At 40.6% G+C, this 20,151-nt stretch overlaps 1 protein-coding gene across 1 annotated transcript in view; it reads right to left on the bottom strand.

The window, feature by feature from the left end:
* Positions 1–18,314, bottom strand: part of LOC141553015 (monocarboxylate transporter 9-like) — a 19,317-nt gene extending 1,003 nt beyond the window's left edge. The window contains exons 1-4 of the mRNA XM_074284879.1: positions 18,080–18,314; positions 11,697–11,840; positions 4,716–4,811; positions 1–342 (exon numbers count right to left, since the gene is read on the bottom strand). Of these exons, the coding sequence (XP_074140980.1) occupies positions 1–342; positions 4,716–4,811; positions 11,697–11,840; positions 18,080–18,275 (778 nt within the window). The 5' untranslated portion in view covers positions 18,276–18,314. The remainder of the gene's footprint in view (positions 343–4,715; positions 4,812–11,696; positions 11,841–18,079) is intronic.
* Positions 18,315–20,151: the final 1,837 nt, after the last annotated feature.

Genomic DNA, 20,151 nt, shown 5'->3' with positions numbered 1-20,151 from the left:
TTTCTTTTGATTGCACTGTGGCTGACTCCTTCTCAGGCAATGGGGTCTCCTGTTTGGAAGCACTCATGGTCAAAGGTCTCACAAATTTTTCTTCACTGTAGCCTTTTTCCAGAATGCTAATGTTCTCCTCCAGGGACTTTTCTTTCTCGATGCATATAGAATATTGGGCGGGTTCTTTTTCTGGCGGAGAGGGGTTAGAGAAGTTCAGGGGTCTCATCAAAGTGCCACAGGGTAATATATTTAGTGCCAAGGCGCCCACAATGAGCAGACATCCATCTAATCCGTATAGTTCGAGCAGTTCGAGCTGAAGTGCAGCATATATAAAAAGCCCAACACTGGATCCTGGAAAGGAAAAAAAAGCACCACTCAGTCTTTATCATAATGATTCATGCTAAGAGAGAAGCTCAAGGTTAAGCTTTGGTTTCTCGGGTCACATTTTCAAGCTTGGTACCATTTTATAGGAAATTCTCAATGCAGAGATTTTTTTTTTTTTTTGAAGTCAGGAAGATTTATTTGTTTCACTTTTTTTTTAAATTATATATATATATATTTTTTTATAATATTATCCCTTGTATTCATTTTTCCAAATTATCGCAGAGATTTTTTAATAGGAAGAAATGTACATTCATGCATTCATTCAATAAGTAATCATCAAATAACCCCAGTAGGCTGGGGATGAAAAGGCAAAAAAAGAAATAATTCCCTCCCTCACGTAACATACATTCTATTAGGTAATGACTATTAGCATTAGCAAGTAGATAAGTAAGTAAAATTTAAATTCCTTTTTCCGCTTCTGATCTCTCATCTCACTAAGATTCCTCAACATCCACTATAATGAAATTGAATCTTGTTTTTGTCCCTCTGACCACTCCCCTTCCTCATCCGGTTACTTTAGTAAGTTTAGTAAGTATGTAATTAAGGTATAAAGAAGTGTGTAACAAGGTGACTTTAGTAAGTATGTAAGAAGTATGTAATAAGGTGATAAGGAAGGATGTAATAAGGGAATAAGATGAGTTTAGGAAGTATGTAAAAAGTATATAATAAGGTAACAATAATAAGAAGCAAGAATATAAAGGGAAACAGAGAAATCACTTGCAAATACGTCTCATAAATTAATTGAAGCCACATCCTGAGACTACGTGCTAAATAAGGAGATATTTCACTGTGCCTCATTATAGGTGATTAATGGATTGTTCTCTGCTTGTTTCCAATGTAATTTTTTCTGGAGAGCATCCAAAGAGCCCTGCGTGTTCACTTTGATCTAAAGGGGGCTTCCCTTCCTTTACTCCCTGATCTGAGATCTCAAAGTGATGGGCACTGTAACTCTACTGAGAGAAGAAAATATGGCGGGCAAGGGAACCTTGTGCCCTCTCCTGGGAGGACACTCCTCATTGTTGGGTCAACATCAATCCACAATACTCTAATGAGCAGGTGCTCTCAAACCATAAATACACAGTATGGTCCAGAATATCAGAGTTTAAAGGGAGTTTGGAGATTCCATCTCCTCACTCGGTGGAGGAGAAAATTGAGGCTCTGAGAAGGAAGTCATTTGCCCACAGTGATATAACCATTTGGCGGCAGTCCTAGAACTCCAAACCAGGGCTTTTAATACCCAAGTCCAATTAAGTCACGCTAGCCTTAATCCTTTTAGGTCTCACTTGAATAGGAAAAATAATGTTTTAAATATTTGAATTGCACTGAAAAATACCCTCATGGAACAAGAAGGAGAAAATAATCTACTCTTATGAAAACATGTTTTTTGTTTTTACAAAAACAATCATCCATTAAAGTAGTTTACACCAAAAGAGACAAAAGTACAAAGTGATAGAAGAGGCCTTTGATATCTGGAGCATATTCTTCACCAAGAATTCTCCATCTATCTGTCAGTCCCAGATGCCCAGGACTAGACCAAGTGGATGGTGAGCAGGCGGTGTGTGCATAAAGATATGCCCCTTTGGAATTCTAGATCGCCCTTTTTAAGTCGTGCTTACTTGAGTCATATACTAAAAGAAAACAAAGAGCTAAAAAAGAAATGGGGATCAGTAGGATGTTAGCTTTTTGAGGGCAGGAACTGACAAGGTGCAATGGGGAGAGAGTTTTTGGGTAGAAGCCAGCCATCATATGAAGACATCCAATGATTAGAAACCCCCCTATAACTTTTCAATGAAGCCCAACAGAACACTTCATTCCTTACATCAATCCTAATTTTCTGCTCATTATTCTTAATTCTCTCCTTTGGGGCCACATATAACAGTCTTTCCAATTCCTGCAGTCAGCCATCATGGCATCCTAAGTTTTCACTTTGAGAGGCTAAATACATTTCTTCAACTGATTCTGTGGCATGAACTCAAGACCCTCCACTTTTCTGGTTGCCCTCTCCCCCCAGCTTATCAATGCCCTCTCTACAAAATCGTGCCCAGAACAGAACATTCCCAATATGCTTTGACCTGGGCATAATTGAGACATGATCATATCTTCTTAAGGAAACAAATCCAACAACACATGGAAATATTCCAAAAGCCCACCGGACCTTCTGTACTTTTAATAGTCCATTAGCAGTTTTCCCATTTAATGCATATAACCATTCTACTGTAACTCTCTGATCTTGGTACCTTGAACCATTTGTTATTTTTTTTTTTTTCCTGAGGCTGGGGTTAAGTGACTTGCCCAGGGTCACACAGCTAGAAAGTGTTAAATGTCTGAGACCAGATTTGAATTCAGATCCTCCTGAATTCAAGGCTGGTGCTCTATCCACTGCACCACCTGGCTGCCCCCTGGTACCTGAACCATTAGGCATCCCAGAGGACTCTGGAGATTTAGGTTTCCAACCTCATGTGGAGAAAAACAATCATCATTCCTAGAATTTACCAGATGTGTTTATCTGCCAAATTATATACAATCTATACAAAGTTGCAAGGCTGGGGAGATGAAAAAAATTAAAAATATATCTACTAAGCACTTCTACCCTCTCTAGACATCATCCAAAAATATAGGGAAATGGGTCTGCCAGCTGGCATAGAGGAGGTGCCAGACTGGCAGCCCACATGCTCTAAGAACATCTCCACGATGTCCAGAGCTCTAGAGCAGGAGTTCTTAACCTGGGGCCCACGAATTTGTTTTTTTTTAATACTACTTTGATATCTTTGTTTCAGTTTAATTAGTTGACTTTGTAATCCTATCAATTTTACTTTTTGCATTAAAATATCATTCTGTGGCTAGAGCACCTACCTTAAAATCAGAAGGATCTTAGTTCAAATCTGGCCTGAGATATTACTAACTGTGATCCTGGACAAGTCACTTAAGCCCAAATGCTTCCCTAAATCCCCCCAAACAACAACAACAAAAAAAACAAAATAAGATAAAATATTGCTTTGAAAAGGAGTCCATAAGCATCACCAGATGACCAGTATGTTAAAAACAAAACAAACAAACAAAAAAACCATAGAGCAACTCTCAATCACAGAGTAAATCTTAATCTCAATAGCAAATCTCTTATCTATCCTGAGAATATTAGGGGGATTCCCTGTGGGGACTTTATAAGAGGTCATGGACAGAAGTACACTGGAGAAGGAGTCTATGCCCTAGGGAAGGAGAGTAATTCAGATCAGATTCATTCATTCACTCAATTGACATCCCAAAAGCTCGCATTCTAAAAAGACAGGCCTTTTGCAAGATTGTGGGAATACAAAACCAAAGGTAAATTCATCCCTGCCTTCAAGAAACATACATTTTCCTGGAGATGACAGTATCAATAACAACAACGCTAGCATTTAGTATGTATGTAAGACTTGAAAAACAATGCATGATAAAGCATTTTGCTGACTATCATGGGGGAAAAAAGTTGGTCTTTGGATTCTAGTGTCCAAAAGGCCTTACATCCTAAGAGAAATAATCATAGCTAACAGATACATGACATATGATGTCCATTATCTCATTTAATGCAATAATTGTCCCCATTTTATAGTTAAAGAGAAGGGACACTAAGTGGTGACAGTGCTTGCCCAGGGTGACACGATAGCTAAGTGTTAGGAGCTTGTACTCAGCTTTTACTTTTTGTAGTCAGCTTTTATTTTTTATTTTATCTAAGGCCATCTTTCCATCCCCTCTCCATGCTGCCTCTTTTCCATTAAATTTGCTACAAGACTTCCAAGACTTTCTAAACTGAGAGCAGTGAGATGTGGCTCTATTGTCTTACAATTTCACAGATATTCACTGCCAAAGAACAGTGAAGAGATGCACTATAAGTATAATCAGCCTACAGGATGTTGAAAACAAGGGTATAAATGCAAGGAATACCATGAAAAGCTTCAACCAGAATACTTATTCCCATGTATCCTTATGGACAGAAAATGAATAAAAGAACAAACGTGAATGAATGAATAAACCCTTAAGACTTCTGAGGTGTCAAGCCCTGGAAGTAGAAACAAGAAATGAGACACTCTCTACTCCAGGACTTTACTTCCTAATTAGAGGGAGACAAAATATATACCAATATTTAATGAGATGGTGGTTCCATCTTAAGTGTTAGTTGACTAGATATGGGACCACTCCCATATACTAAGGTGACTAAAAGTTCCTCTCAGGTAAATAATAGAGAATATTAAGTATTTGTATTTCCATCACTGGGGAAAGATGACTCAAATACATTTCATTGTGAATCTTATTTTCTGGACATGTTTTAAAGGCTGTGCATCTCCTACAGTTAGAAAACTTACCTGTTGAAACCAGGCCAAGTGCAAGACCTCGACGCTTATCAAAATACTGGCATGTGATGGTCACTGCTGCAGTGTATAATAAACCACACCCAAGGCCTAAAACAGAAAAGATATCATATGTGTAAGAAAGACCACAGGATTTCATGTCACAGCACGAATCAATCCCACGGGCCATGAGTGATTAGAAACTTGGCCAAACTTTTAACAAAGTTTTCTAGATCATAGATTACTTCATGTCTGCCTTGAATCTCATTAGCAGAGGGTTTAATCTTTTTTTAAATAACATTTTTCCACAATTAAATATTTAAATAATTTCTAGCATTTTATTTTAAATTTTGAGTCCCAAACTCCTTCTCTCTGTTTCTCCTTACCCCCTCCCTGAGATAGTAAACATCCCAATATGGATTATATATGTGTAATAATGTAAAGCATTTCCCCATTAATCTTTTGTATAAAAAAGACTCAAATTATAAAAAAAGAATGGAGAGACAGAGACAGAGGGACAGAGAAAGACAGAAAAATAGCACACGTCAGTCTGTATTCAAGCAATATCAGTTGTCTCTCTGAAGGTGAATAGTATGCTTCAATGAGTCCTTTGAGATTGTCTTGGATTATTTTATTACTGAGAATAACTAAATCATTCACAATTTTTCAAACCACATTATTACTTTTACTGTGTATTTCCTTCTCCTGGTTAGCAGAAGGTTTAATCTTAATGGTTACATCGAAGTTTCCCCTTCACCAAGCCTTCCTGGTGATCTCCCTGTATCTTTCTATCATTTCCACTTCCCCTGATCTGGCCACACTGGGGACTGGCTGGCTGTTCCTCTCACATGATATTTCATCTATAATCTTCTTGCCTTTGTGCTGGCTGACTCCAATACCTAGAATGCCCTTTCTTCTCACTCTACCTTTTATTATCCCGGCTTCCTTCAAGCTGAAGCTTTTTCCACTCCTCCCACCAGTTGCTAATGCCATCTCTGCTGAAATTACCTCCCAATGGACTGTACCTCTCTCATATATTTCTAGTTACTTTCATATTTGTCTCCACCACTAAAATGTAAAATCCTTGAGGGTCTTTTTCTGCTTCTCTCTGCCTGCCGCAGAGCACTATGACTAGCACAAAGTGATCATTTACTTCCATTGAGCAATACAACCTTGCTTTCTCTGATAAAAGAGGCAATCCTAGTTGCTTCTCCCTCGTAAGACCAACAGACCCATCATCCTATTTTCTTGACCTTCTCCAAGCAGTGAGAGCTGAATTTCTTCTTCCTGTGTTTACCTATGTTCACACCAAGAGTTTGTGTGTGGCTTAGATAGCTTGTTATGGAAAGGACTTTGACCACTTGTAAAGTAATTCAAGGAGAATGAGCAGATGAGAAGACCTCAGGCTCACACCACATGAAGATAAAGTGAAGCAATTAGGGGCATCTAGGCTGGAGAAGAGCAGATTCGGGAGGTTATGGGATCACTCGACCGACATCTGATAAACTCTCATTCAAGGGAAGAAAAATTAGGCTAGTTCTGTTTCTCAGGGGATGGAACATGAGCAAAAAAGGAGAGGAATTTCACATAAGGAAAAGCTTCCTAGCAATTAGAGCTAGCTAGAGTGGACCTTGGAAGGTCATCGAACATCTTTATGTAGAAGTAAGTGATAGCTTTTCAGCTAGATTGTTTTAGGAAGTGAAAGGGAAGCCTTTTCAAATCTGGATTGGACTAAAAGGCTTCCCAAGACCCTTCCAAATTTGAAATTCATTCATCCTATTCAATATTGAAAAATAGACCCTTGTAGGGATGACTATACATATAGCTTAGAAACCAGTCACTTCTCCCTCTTAACTTCTACTGATTTATCTTCTTATTCTTTATTCTTCATCTCTGCCTAGTTTTATTGAAAAACAGTTAAGCATTCCAATAAAATCCAACTCTCAGAGCTCATCCTGGTGTGGGGGTGATTTGGATCAAAACCTACGCTAGCCAGAGTGCAGACTCTGATAAGCTGGAAAAACTTCAAGGACAGGTCCAGCAACAGGCTGTGTCTAACCCCCACGAATCAGCTGAGAGACACTCATGCCTTGGGGGAGCCACCAGGTGGTGATTATTTTGGGCCACAGCAGCTCATAAACTCTTCAGCAATAGCGTGGGGCCCCCAAGATCTGCGTCAGTCACTTCTCCAGTGGAACCACAGCCCTTTTGAAGTAAGCTTTATCCATCAACCTCAGCTGTCTGGTCTAAATCCAAATCTGCTCTGATCAAGACAATCTGAGCTTTCCTAGTTCATTTTAGTCTGACAGGCTTTCAGACTTGATCCCTATTTTTGAAGCTAGTCTTCTATTTTCCTTGCTAAAACATGAGCTAAAACAGGGAGAGAGAGAGAGAGAGGGAGGGAGGGAGAGAGGGAGGAGGAGGGAGGGAAGGAGAGAGAGAAAGGAGAGAGAGAGAGAAGAGAGAAAGAAAGAGAGAAGGAAAGAAAGAAAGAGAGAAGGAAAGAAAGAAAGAGAGAAAGAAAGGAAGAAAGAAAGAGAGACAAAAAGAGAAAGGAAGAAAGAAAAGAGAGAGCAAAAAGAGAGAAAAGAAACAGAAAAAAGAAAGAAAAAGAAAGTTAGGAAGAAAAGAAGGAAGGAAGGGAAAGAAAGAAAGAAATTACTTCAGCAAATTATAACTTGGACAATCCTCAATCTTTCTTTGAACATATGTTTATCTATCATAATGGTACCCCAGCTGGTTTTCCTTCTCCTCCATTGAATTCATCCTCCACAGAGGTGCCAAATCCAAGTCCTAAAGCATGGGTCTGAATGCACCGTCCCCTGCTCCAACTCAAGGAATGGCAGACTTTCTATTGCCTTTGAGTCCTCAATATGGTCCTTAAAACTTTTCTTATTCTGACTCCAGATTTTCCGTCTAGAGATTGTTCTATGAGTCTAGAGAGTTAGAGGGGATCCAGTTCAACCCATAGGTGAGTCTTATTAAAATATACTTAACAAGTGGGCACCCAGCCTCTGCCTAAAGACCTCTCATGAAGGGCAAGCCAACAAATCCTGAGACAGCGCATTTCAGTTTGGGCTAACAGGTGTTAGAAAGTTTATCTCTGTGATCTGCCCTCCTGGTTCTGCTCTCTAGGACTAAAGAGGTTGAGTCCAATTTCTCTTCCAGAAAATTATACTTTAACACCTGAAGACCGCCAGTACATTCCTCTGGTCAGTTATCCTCGGGGTTACGAACATCCTAGTTCTTTCAATTATTCCTCATGACATGAACCAAAAACACAACATGTGAGTAGAGCGGTGCATCTATTAGCCACCATTTGCCAAGCAGCTTTCCAAAATTAGACTCTTCCAGCCAAACACTGAATTCCCCAAACTTGATATTCCATCTCCTGCCTCCATGCTTTGGCAGCCTCCTTCTATTTCCCTGTTCACTATGCTTTAGACTATACTTCCCTCTCACCTCCTCTTCTTAGAATTCCTAGCTACTTTCCAGTCTCAACTCTTGGAGCATCACCTTTGAGAAGTCTATCCCCTTCCTATCCATTCATTTTTGAATCTCCCTCGGTGACTCTTTGAGACTTTGAGACTAAGACTCACTTTGATTTGTGTCTTTGAATCCCAAGCACTTAAACTAGCAAATAACACAAAGCAGATACTAAATAAGGATTCATTAGATTGAACTGATTATGAATATATATGTATATATATATATTTTATAATAATAGTTAGCATTTATATAGCATTTACTATTGTCAGGCACTGGGCTAAGTAATTTATAAATATTCTCTTATTTGATCCTCACAAGAACCCTGTAGAGCTGTTATTGTTATTTACAGAGGAGGAAACTGAGGCAGGGAGAAGCTAAATGACTTACCTAGGATCTCTCATATAGTAAGAATATTTTTTAAACAAGTCTTTCTGGTTCTAGACCTGACCCTCTTTGCACTGTACCAGCTGCCAACCCCATCATTAACCATTTTAATGGTTCCCTCCACCACAACAAGAGAACTAGGGCTTTCCTTGGTACTAGAAAAGAGAAAAAGTAGTTGGCACGTAACACCGCCATTTCCACGTCATGTTTAGTCTCTTCCAGACAGAAGATATTGATTTTAGGAGGGGAATCATAAAGGTATCATGGACAGGAAACTTTTAAACAATCATGAATAAGTCACATGTTTAGATTTATAATCACAGACATAGTGCTAAAAGGGACCATAGGGAACATCTATTCCATCCCTCCCCCCATTTTATGATGAGGAAACTCAGGCTTGGAAGCAGATAATTTGCCCACTCTATGCTAGCAGGTATGGCTCCAAATATCCATGTTTTCCATGGTAAATTAGGGTTCTTAACCTGAACTTGAAGAGGGGAAGAATAGTATATATACTTATATGTACATACACATACACACAAACATACATAGACATTTGTGTGTTTCTACATGTATGTACACACGCCCTGCGTGTATGCACATACACACATGTTATGCTGTCTATATTGTACACATACATGCACACACATGTACAGTTGTGTGTTTTAAGGTCAAGTTAATACAAACCCAGAAATCCTAATCGTTAAATTGTTAGTATGAATATTTATGCCTCAGAAATCGCCAAATGCCACAAATCAAGGTTTGATTCATTGTCCAAAAAAAAAAAAAGAGAGAGAGAGACGGCAAATAATACCGATTAAACTTTGTCATATGTATAGCTCTCTACCAGAGCTGGTTGTTAAACATTTACCAGCAAGCCACTGTCTATATTTCAGCATAAAGCTCTCATGCTACGGACTTCTATTTTATGTATTTAAGAGAAATGGTCCACAGGCTCCCCTAAGGGGTCCATGATACAAAGATCAGCCGGCATACAGCAAAGCTCCAGAGGGTTTGTTCTCATTTTAGGAGAAGATTCCCCACAAATGCTGGCTTACCAGAAGTCTCAGAGAAGTGCTCTGAGGTAACTGCAGGTCAAGAGCCAGCAGAGGACCATCTTTTATGACAGTCCTAGGAAAGACCAATAAAACTTTCCCTTCTGCTGAGAGGAATAAAAAGGAGGCCGATTTTGTCTGGTAGTATAATTAAAGGGGAAGGGCTGGGCTAGAAAACCGTTTCTCCTCAAGGATTCTGCGGAAAGATCACAGGAGGGAGTGGAATCTGGCTCCAGAGCAAAGAAGGGACATGAAGAAATTGTTTTTGACCCCAGGTTTACCGGGTCAGAAATTACACTTTGCGACTCCAATGAACAGTGGCCCTCTTGCCCCTTCCTGTCTGATGGCAGACACCATTTCCTGCCTCCGTGCCTTTGCCGAGGCTGATCCCCCATGACTGGAATGGAATCCCTCTGCCCTTGGAGCCTCGGTGTAGGTCGGGATGTCAGGAGGCTTGGGTATACCCTGCGCCACATTTCTCCTCAAGGTGGGCAGGTGAGCAAATTCTCAGTCTCTAGGCCAGGGGACTACCAAGCTAGTAAAAACAAATAACTGCCTCCATTCCAACAATAGCAATCCTATTATTTGCCATCTAGAGGAGGAAAAAAAAAAAAAACTAGAACACTAGATTTTGTAAGGGTAAATGTTGAAAATTACCCATGTATATATTTTGAAAATAAAAAGCTTTGGGGCAGCGGGGTGGTGCAGTGGATAGAGCACCAGCCCTAAATTCAAATCTGACTTCAACCACTTAACACTTCCTAGCAGTGTGACCCCGACAAGTCACTTAACCCCAATTGCCTCAGGGGAAAAATAAATAAATAAGATAAAAAGCTTTCATCTAAAAAGAAACAATAATAATCCTAAAAATGGCAGCTAGCCTCTAGGTACTTCTTTAATGTGTTCAAAACACTTAGCAAATATTGATGTTCACACTGGGACTGACTGATGTCTACAACATCTTTAGATATAAATAGATGGAGAGGATGAGAATGAGGAGGATGATAGCTAAGATTTCTATAGCACCTACTATGTGCCAGGCACTGTGTGAAGTGCTTTACAAATATTATTTCACTTGATGATCACAACTCTAAATTAGAATGAATTGGTTTTAAATAGCTTTTAATCCTAATAAGAGCTAACATTTCTATATCACCTACTATGTGCTAGGCACTCTTCTAAGTGCTTTACAAATATTACCTAATTCAATCCTCACCATAACCCTGTGGGATACAGGTGTTATGAATAGTCTCATTTTACAGATGAGAAAACTGAAGCAGACAGAAGTTAAATGTCTGAGGAGGATTTGAACTTGGGCCTTTCTTACTTCAGGTCGGAATATTTCTCCATTTAATTACCTAGCAGCCTAGAGATCAGCTACTATTGATTATTATTTTATTGTGACTCATTCTTTCTTATAATGGACAGTTCCCTATAAAGGGAGAGTGTGACATTCTTCTCTATAATATAATGTTCTCTGGGAACAGGTTTCTTGGGGAGCTTCTGGAGGCAGTCTTAGTTTCAGTTCAGTTTCAATCACCCCAAAAGCAGCCAGGAGTTAAAAAGTCCACATCTTTATTGTGTTCTTTAAAATCCTGAATGTTTTCCTGGGGCCTGGTTAGCTTTAATAGGGGCCTATCTGTCTCTTTGGGTCTGAGAGCTCTTGCTGACTGATAGTCCTTTGTCTCTGCCAGCTTCAGCCTCTGGGCCTCCCAAAGCCTCCAGCCAGCACAAAGGGGGAAGTTGGAATGAATCTGACTCTGTCTCCGAGAGAGTGGACTTGTGAATCTCCCTGAAGTCAGTCCTAGTTGAGACTCCTAGCTCCTAGATGCTCTCTAAAGGTGTGAATGTGTGAACTAATGTGTGAACTCCTTTAAAGGTGTGAACTAAGTACATAGGCATTAGCACCTTGTTTCTGGTCCACAACAGGAGAGAGAAGATGAATATGTTTAGAAATTAAGATGATATAAAAATGATTATATTTTAAAAATAGATTTTGATACACACACACAAATATCATTTTATTTGTACACAGTTAAAACCCCTGGATAATTATAAGGTTTCTTACCAACAACAACTCCGTAGGAAAAAAACAGAAAGTAAATGTTTGGGGCGTAGGCGCTGATCATAAGGCCGCCCGCCACCATGAAGCCACTGAAAATCGTGACGGGTCTTGCACCGAAGGATGAAACACAGAGGCTACATATGGGACCTAAAAGTAAAACAGAAACAAACAGTTCAGCAGAAATTCGATTTCCCCCTCCCCAGCCTGAAGGAACATTTAAGAGGAAACAAAAAGTTCCAGGACCGGCTCCATTTGGGGCACCTTTCAATTTCCTCCCAGAGCAACTTTTGCTCCCTGAAGGATGCATACAACAGGTGACTAAACACTTCAGCTCTAGGCTCTAGGCTCTCAGGTTTGACTGATTAGCTTTGCCCTAGTAATAGTTCTTGTGGTTTGATGGCACTGAAGATTTCATCCTTCAGCAGAGAAGTTGGAAATGGGTCCCTTGCACTTCTACAGGCTGGTTCTCCATGAACAAAAACAGTCATCCTTTGCCTGGGCCAAATATAAAGCCTTTTCTATCTCAGCAGAACCTGTCAGAGATTGAGGGTAGCATTCAAGGCTCCTTCCCCCCAAAATGAGTCATCAGAAGAGTACTGGATTTCACCTATTTCTGGGACACACACAAAGAAAAAACGATTGCTAATTGAAGAGCAGACCATTACAGCGCTGCCAGCACAAACAGGGACAAATATCCAGCAAAGATGTTCACTTTTGAGCCCTAATTTATCTTTTTTTTTTTTTTCTCCTGAGGCTGGGGTTAAGTGACTTGCCCAGGGTCACACAGCTAGGAAGTGTTAAGTGTCTGAGACCAGATTTGAACTCGGGTCCTCCTGAATTCAGAGCTGGTGCTCTATCTACTAGCTGCCCCCCTAATTTATCTGTAGACCTTCAAGTTTCCGCCATCATTTCAGGTCAGGGTTTATAAATTCAATGGGTATAAGCAACATTTGTTCTTCATGATGAACTAGGAACCTTTAGGTCTTGGAAATTCTTAGAATTCTCAGGCTTTTAAAGGAGACATACATCTGGCCTCTAAGAAATGTGAAAACCATAAAACTATAAACCTCTGAATAATATGAACAGGAAAGTGCACTTCCAAAGACAGCTTACCAATATTTCACTGGGTTTAGGATGCTATTTCCCTATTACTGGACCATAAACTCCTTGAGGACAAGATTGACTTTGTTTCTGTTTTCAACTCCAGCTCTTGGCACAAAATAAGGGCTTAATAAGTGCTGTTTTTGTTCATCCATTTCTTTTGTTCACTGAGAGCTGGAAAGGGCCTTAGAGATCACAACAGCTTAAAATTTCAAGATTGGAAGTGTTAGGATTACTAGGTGAGAACTCAGGTTGTCTGGACAGTGACAAGATGAGAATTCAGGTTGTCTGGACAATTACAAGGTGAGAACTCAGGTTGACTTGATAGAAGGAGCAAGCTCATTGGCTGAAGTGGTTCTTCCCAGAAGCCCTTGCATTATCCCACACCCATTCTCTGGGAGGATAAAAGAGAGGACACCCAATTGGCGTCCACACGTGGGGCAAGGACTTTTGCTTATTCTGACAAGAGGAGCTAGACCAGACCTTCGCAATTTGGCGCCCGAACAGACACAGACACGGTCCTGATTCCAGTGGAAAAGCTTCCGATCTAGATCTCAGTCTCTCTGACCCAGAACCGTGAGTAACGAGGAAACTTTGTTAAAGATTAAGTGAGCGTGCTAATAGATAAATAAGGAACTTAACTTGTTAAGGGCTAAACCAGGAATCTCTTATAGCTGAAATGGGGCACATGTTAGCTAAATTCAATCCCTGGACCTCAGCCGACTCAACCCCAGCCCCAGCGGCAGCCTCAGCTCCAGCCCCATTCAGGAGTGGTACTATAGAGAGTATAATCAAGATAATTGAGGAGCAGAGTTTACTTGTAACCTGGGTACAGATTGCTAAACTCTTGGCTGCATTAAGACGCACATCCCCTTGGTTCTTAGAGGAAGAAAAGATAAATGTAGATAAATGGAAGCTAGTGGGATATGAAATGAAAGAATTTCAAGCAAAAAATGGGCCTCGTTCAATTTCTGCAGAAGTATTTTATATCTACAACATAGTTCAATTAGCCTTAAACTATCAAGCAAGTTGTAGGAGAAGGAAAAGTTCTAAAAATGAACAGAGGAGGAAGTGTGAGGAAAAAAGGAAAGATCAAGATCTTGCCCTAGAGCAAGAGGATTTAAATGAGGAATTGTGGTATGATTCTCTTGAAGAAGCTTCAACCCTGCCTAGAGAACAGATTATTGACAGGCCCACATCAACCCCACCTTCAGAGATGGAGGAAGAAAGAGGGAAAGAGGCAGAAACACAAACAGAATTGCCTGTGAAGCAGCCTAAGCCTATGACAAGATTAGAAAAAGCATTGGTTAAAGCTAAGGGAGAAGGAACAGAGAAGTGACTTCCCTTCCTGCAGAGAGCTGCGTCAAGCCTGATGTAATGCAAAGTCTTCTTCTATCTCTGGGTGTCCTCTCTTTTATCCTCCCAGAGAATGGGCATGGGATAATGCAAGGGCTTCTGGGAAGAACCACTTCAGCCAATGAGCTTGCTCCTTCTATCAAGTCAACCTGAGTTCTCACCTTGTAATTGTCCAGACAACCTGAATTCTCACCTTGTCACTATCCAGACAACCTGAGTTCTCACCTAGTAATCCTAACAGGAAGGACCTCAGAGGCAATCTATTCTAATAAAGCATCATCTCTTTAAAGTGACCTTCCAGGCTGCTTGAAGACTTCAAATGAGGGGACCTCATTATGCCCTAAAGCAACATTTTAAATGGCTCATATTATCAGCCTAAATTTGAGCATCCAAAGCTTCTGTACATGATTTCTGGTTCTCCCCTCAGGGACCAAATAAAGCAATTTTAGTCTCTCTTCCACATAATTGAAGCTGGTTAGTTTATCATGATGTCTCCCTGTCCTTCCCCCAAGTCTTTTCTTCTCTAATTTAAATGCTTCATTTCCTTAAACTGATCCTCCCCTGGTTTATCCCCCAGGTCCTTTTCCATCACAGCCGCTTATCTTCTTGGCATTGTCCAGCTCATCAAAAGCTTCTCTAAAATGGGTCAGGCACCTAGTTTGGAACATGAGTAATATGATCTAGAGGTGATCTGATCTGGGTACAGGACAGTGGGATTGGCGCCTCCCTGAAGGGACCTTAGAAATCACCTAATCTGATCATGTTCAGCTATATTATGAGGAAATCACTATTCGATTATATCATTTATTTGTTGGCCCATACATATGACTCAATGCTGCAAGCAACTCTAAAACTAGTTGCCAATGTGTATGGCAGAGGGGGTTTCCACACTAGAAGTTCTCTAGACTAATGAAATCATAAGCCACCCACCTCAGGTCACCTCCAGTTGGATCTTGCCCCAGAACCTTTCCAAGGAGCCCTCTCACATGCTCTCTTATGGCAGTGGGTCTCCCATCTCAAAGTCTCTCCCCACTGGAATCCACTGACTCTAAATTGATGTTCCTAATTAGTAGTTCTGACCGCACAAGAGGCTCCCTGTTGTCTCCAGGATCAGATGGAAAATCATGTTTGACTTTCAAAGCCTTTTACCACTGGCCCTTCCTACCTTTCCAATCTCTTCACACTCTGCTCCCCCTCCTGATACTTTATAATCCAGAGATGTTTGCTGTTCCTCAGACAGGAGAGCCCATCTCCTGACTCCATCTTTGCTCCAGACATTTATCCCTCATTCTTGAAAGGCTCCCCCTTCTTACTTTTCTCTCCTGACTCCCTTTTCAAGACTCAGATCAAATCTCACGATCCACAGGAAGTTTGTCCCACTTCCATATTAGTTTCTTCTATCCAAGACTATCTTCCTTTTGACTTGTAAATACATCTTGTGTGTACTTAGCTTTGACATGCTGTCTTCCCATTCTAATGGGAGTTGTCTGAAAGCAGGGATGTTATTTTTGCCTTTCTATACTTCACCAGCACTTAGCACATTTCTTGGCACATAGAAAGTGCCTAATAAATGTTTGCTGATTGAGTGACTAATCAAAGGTCTAGTCTGAAAACATTAAAAAGGGTGAAGAACAAAGGAACATTTTTTGAAAATGATAAAAATGTTGTAAAGAAGTAAAAATGATCATCTCAAAAGAAATACCTAGCCAAACACCAGCAGATTTTTAACTGGCTACCCATGTTCACACTACAATCTGCCACACTCGTTTCGGGGGTGGAAGAGTGGGGAAGGAAGCCCCAGAAGTGTAAATTGTCGCTAGCGGAAGTCTTTCCCATAAGACTGTGAATTGGCCTTTTTGTGATTGATTGGCAGACCTCAGCACATAGGGGGTCTGCTGTGATGGAAGAAGACCTGCTTATAATCATTTGGTTATATTTCTGCTTCTGAAGTCCATTTACACTCAGACTATATCACAAACAGTAAAAAACCCAGCAAGCTTGACAGCCATAAGTATTGCAATACAACCTAAAAAACCTAACAACTCACACTTTTTGCACCTAAAGCAGATGAGAATCTCTCTCTTTCTCCTGGAGCAGATGAGAAAGTTGGAGTGGGTCAAGTGGGTCGGATTTGAAAAGTAGGAAGAAGAAGCAGATGGTTCTGCTGCGACTTTTGCCCTGCCACAATGGGCTCCAGACCCGAAATGTCCTCTCACAAAATCCCTTATTTTATAGATGAGGAAGAGGAGGTTCCGAGGAAATAAAAGGCTTTCCCAAAGCCACACATCTAATGAGAGTCCCCTCCAGCTTTTCCTACAAAACTGCAATGAATCCTTAGGATAGCAATCTGATGGACAAGCCAGGACCCATGAGAACAACATTAGGCCACTGGACAAACTACTCTAGAAGGGTTCTGTTAATGGACGACATAGACAAGTGTCAGGGATAGATGGAGGCTTATAGGTGGGAGGCTCTGAGGGATGTTCTAACAGCTCAGACGTCATGCCCAGGAAAAGTTCAATAACTTGTAAACCAAGTAGACTTGGGGGGGGGGGGTCCCTTTTCAGACAAAAAATGACTTCTTCCTAGACAGTATCTTAACAGAGTAGCTAGAGTGTTAGATCCAGAGTCGGAATGGTCTCTGGATTCTTGGTAGTTATGTAACTAAAGACAAGTTCCATCACTCCTCTAACCCTCAGTTTTCTATGTAAAATGGGGACGATGATATATGAATTTCCTATTTCCTGCGGTGGCTGTAATGCTAAAATGAGTCCACGTGCTTGGCAAACGTAAAGGCACTATAAAACTTAGTTCTTATCATCAAGATACGTGAGAAACTTGGAAGAGTCTGTTTCTTAGGAGGAAGTATGAAGGATCAGTATATAGCATCTGAGGTTAATCTTGGAAGACAAAACTCAATAAAGGATTCTGTTAGGATTACAAGGTGGATTGTTGGAATTATCATATAAAAGTGATCATTAAAAAATTAAGATTCGGCAACATTATTAGATCTATTAGTCAAAAAATCAAGGAGTGGGGCAGCTAGGTGGTGCAGTGGATAGAGCACCAGCCCTGAATTCAGGAGGACCCGAGTTCAAATCTGGTCTCAGACACTTAAGACTTCCAAGCTGTGTGACCCTGGGTGAGTCACTTAACCCCAGCCTCAAAAAAAAAAAAAAAAAAAAATCAAGGAGTATCTTAGATAATTGTAGAAATGCATTTGAAGGAGAAGGGGTGGGGAATAAGCATCTCATGCAACCCCTTAATTTCAGAGCCCCACATAGGTGGAGTCATGTGACTTACTACATGGATAGTAGAATTAAGCAGAATTAAGAACTTGACCCAGGTCCTCTAGCCTTAAATTTGGTATCCTGTTGCCTTTACCAAGTTGTTGTTTTATTCTAGTTAATGTGATTTGACTTATGTTGATATGGCTGAATCCTGTTGTCATCCAGTGGAATGGAAACTACTTAAGGGCAGGAACCATTTTATTCTTGCCTCCAGATCCCCAATGCACACAACACCTGACTCAGAGTACTTAATTAATGCTAAATGTCCTGTGTCCAAAATACTGACTATGAGCAAGTAACCAGTTGTTAGCACATCCTATCCTAGTCCAAGCACTAGGATGCACAGAAAGACCTCCTACTCTGCAGTGCACAGTCTGGATGGCAGAATAGCCTTCAGCTTCCAAATCTTGCTCTGTCCCGCACACTCCATAACTTGAGCAAGGATGGCTCTATAAGATGGTCCTAAATCCCAAAGTGACAAATGAAGTGTCCAGTCTCTTTTTTCTACAGAGAAGAGAATGGGAGCCCCACAAGGGGAAGATCAGCTCCTCCAACTATAACTCAGGGATCCCCAAAGCAACTTAAAACCACATTCTTCCCTTCCCTTTACAAAACAACCATTTCCGTAGAGTTACTTACTTAAAATCAAGCCGACTCCATTAGCGAGGGATCCAACCCAGGCAGTCTTTCCTTTCCCTTCACGGAAGAGATCCAGCCACTGGAGGTATAAGACTCCAACAGCCAGGGGGGACCCATAGCACAGAAACTGAGTGAAGAAGGAGGCCACGACAATCACCCAGCCCCATCCACCATCCGGAGGCTTTTTTAATCCCATGGTGAAGTTAAATCAGGAGGTAGTTCAGCAGCAGGTCCTAAGCAAAAATGAAGCAACAAAAGAAAAAGACATTTAGAACTCAGTGTAGGTCATTGCCATGTTGGGCTAGCTCGCTCTGAAGGGCTCAGAATCAGCCAAAGTCAGGATAAGCAAAAGCCCTTGCCTCAGGTTGGGCACCAAAATGTTAAATTCTGTTACCTCTAGATTGTAGATTATTCTCTGGGAAGAGATTTCTTGGAGAGCTTTGGCTTTAGTTCCAGTTCAATAATCCCAAAATGCAGCCAGGAGACTGACTCTCCTCCAGCTTCCCTGAAGTTCTCCTGGGAAGTCTTGTCCTTGACCCAATTCAGACTGTCTTCTAGACTGACCTCTTTCAAAATGTCTCTAGACTCAATGTTGGGTCCTTTTATCCTCCCAGAGAATGGGCTTGTGAGAACTTCTTACAGACCAATGAGCAAGCTCCTTTTAAAGGTGTGAACTAAAGGTGTGAGGTTTGACCTAAAGGTGTGAGGTTTGAACTAAAGGTGTGAGCTAGAAAGTTGTTAAGTACCATGCTAAATTAGACAATGGAGTAATCACCTGGTAATCCTAACAGGTCATGTACATCTTAAGCTACTATTTCAATCAATAAATCATTCATTCATTCAACAAAGACAAAATGGAAAAAAACTTAGGGCTGCTCTCAAGGAAGTTAAAAAAAAAAGTATACTAGAGATAAACAAATGAATGAATATAAGTTAGGTAGGAAGGATATTTGTCAGTGCAAATTAAGCAAATTATCTCATTTATACTCAATCATTTAAAAACCAGAAGGCATGAATGACAATATGGGCATACATCTTTGGGCCCTCAAATCCAGGCCATGATGTTTTGGGAAGCTAAACGTTACTGAGCTCTTCCTCTTTGTGATTTTCTGGATCCATCCCACGTCCCCTGGCAACTTTAGGCAAGATTTGAACAGAAGACCCTTGGCCACAAAGCAAATGCACACACTACAAATTTCACTCTAGCAGGCTACTTACTATCCTTCATACTAAACATATTAAGACTTAGGATCATAGATTCAGGACTGAAAGAAATCTTTGAGGTTCAAAGGCTGAATCAGTCAGCAAGCAATGACTTGGGTGGGCACTTAGACAAAAACCAAACAATCCTGACCTCAAATAGCTTCCATTCTAATGCGGGGAGACAACACGGACATAACATGTCCAAGTAATATATAAAACACAGAGAAATTAGAGAATTTTGGACAGAAAGATACTAGAAGCTGGTAGGAAGGAGGGTGCAGGAAAGGCTTCATGAAGAGAAATTTATGGGCTCATAAATCAGTGCTAAGAGATTAGCAGATGAAGAAATTTCTCTAAAGTCATAATAACTCATAAACAGCTGAATCAGGACCAGAAAGACCTCTTTGTCTCTAGAGATTTATTCAGTCACACCCTGATAGAACAAACTGTCATTTCTTTAGCTGAGGGGCAATATCCCTCAGGTTTCCATGGCCCCTTTCCTTGATGTTTCCTGAAGTTTACAGTAAATGAAAAGCTAGAAGTACCACCTGAGTCCCCAATTAGGAAAATTCCTCACATTTACAAAGAGAGTTGAGTCTCTTCCTTGATTTCAATTTATATCAATCTCTTGCTAATCCTCGCCCTGTTTGTAGTGGAGGCAAAAAATTAGAGTGACCAGAAATTTACAGCTAGAGAGTAGAGCAGAGTAAGCTATAGTTTCTTACAGGGGCAGCTAGGTAGAACCATGGAGAGAATACTTGGATCTGCAATCAGGAAAATCCAAATTCAAATCTGGTCTCAGGCATAAACTAGCTGGGCAAGTCACTGAGCAAATCAGTTTCCCCAAGTGCAAAATGTCTCGAGATAAT

Source organism: Sminthopsis crassicaudata, chromosome 2 (assembly GCF_048593235.1).
Source record: "Sminthopsis crassicaudata isolate SCR6 chromosome 2, ASM4859323v1, whole genome shotgun sequence".
Lineage (NCBI taxonomy): Eukaryota > Metazoa > Chordata > Mammalia > Dasyuromorphia > Dasyuridae > Sminthopsis > Sminthopsis crassicaudata.
The sequence above is the reverse complement of the archived record's forward strand: the minus strand, read 5'-3'. Positions and strand labels throughout refer to the sequence as shown.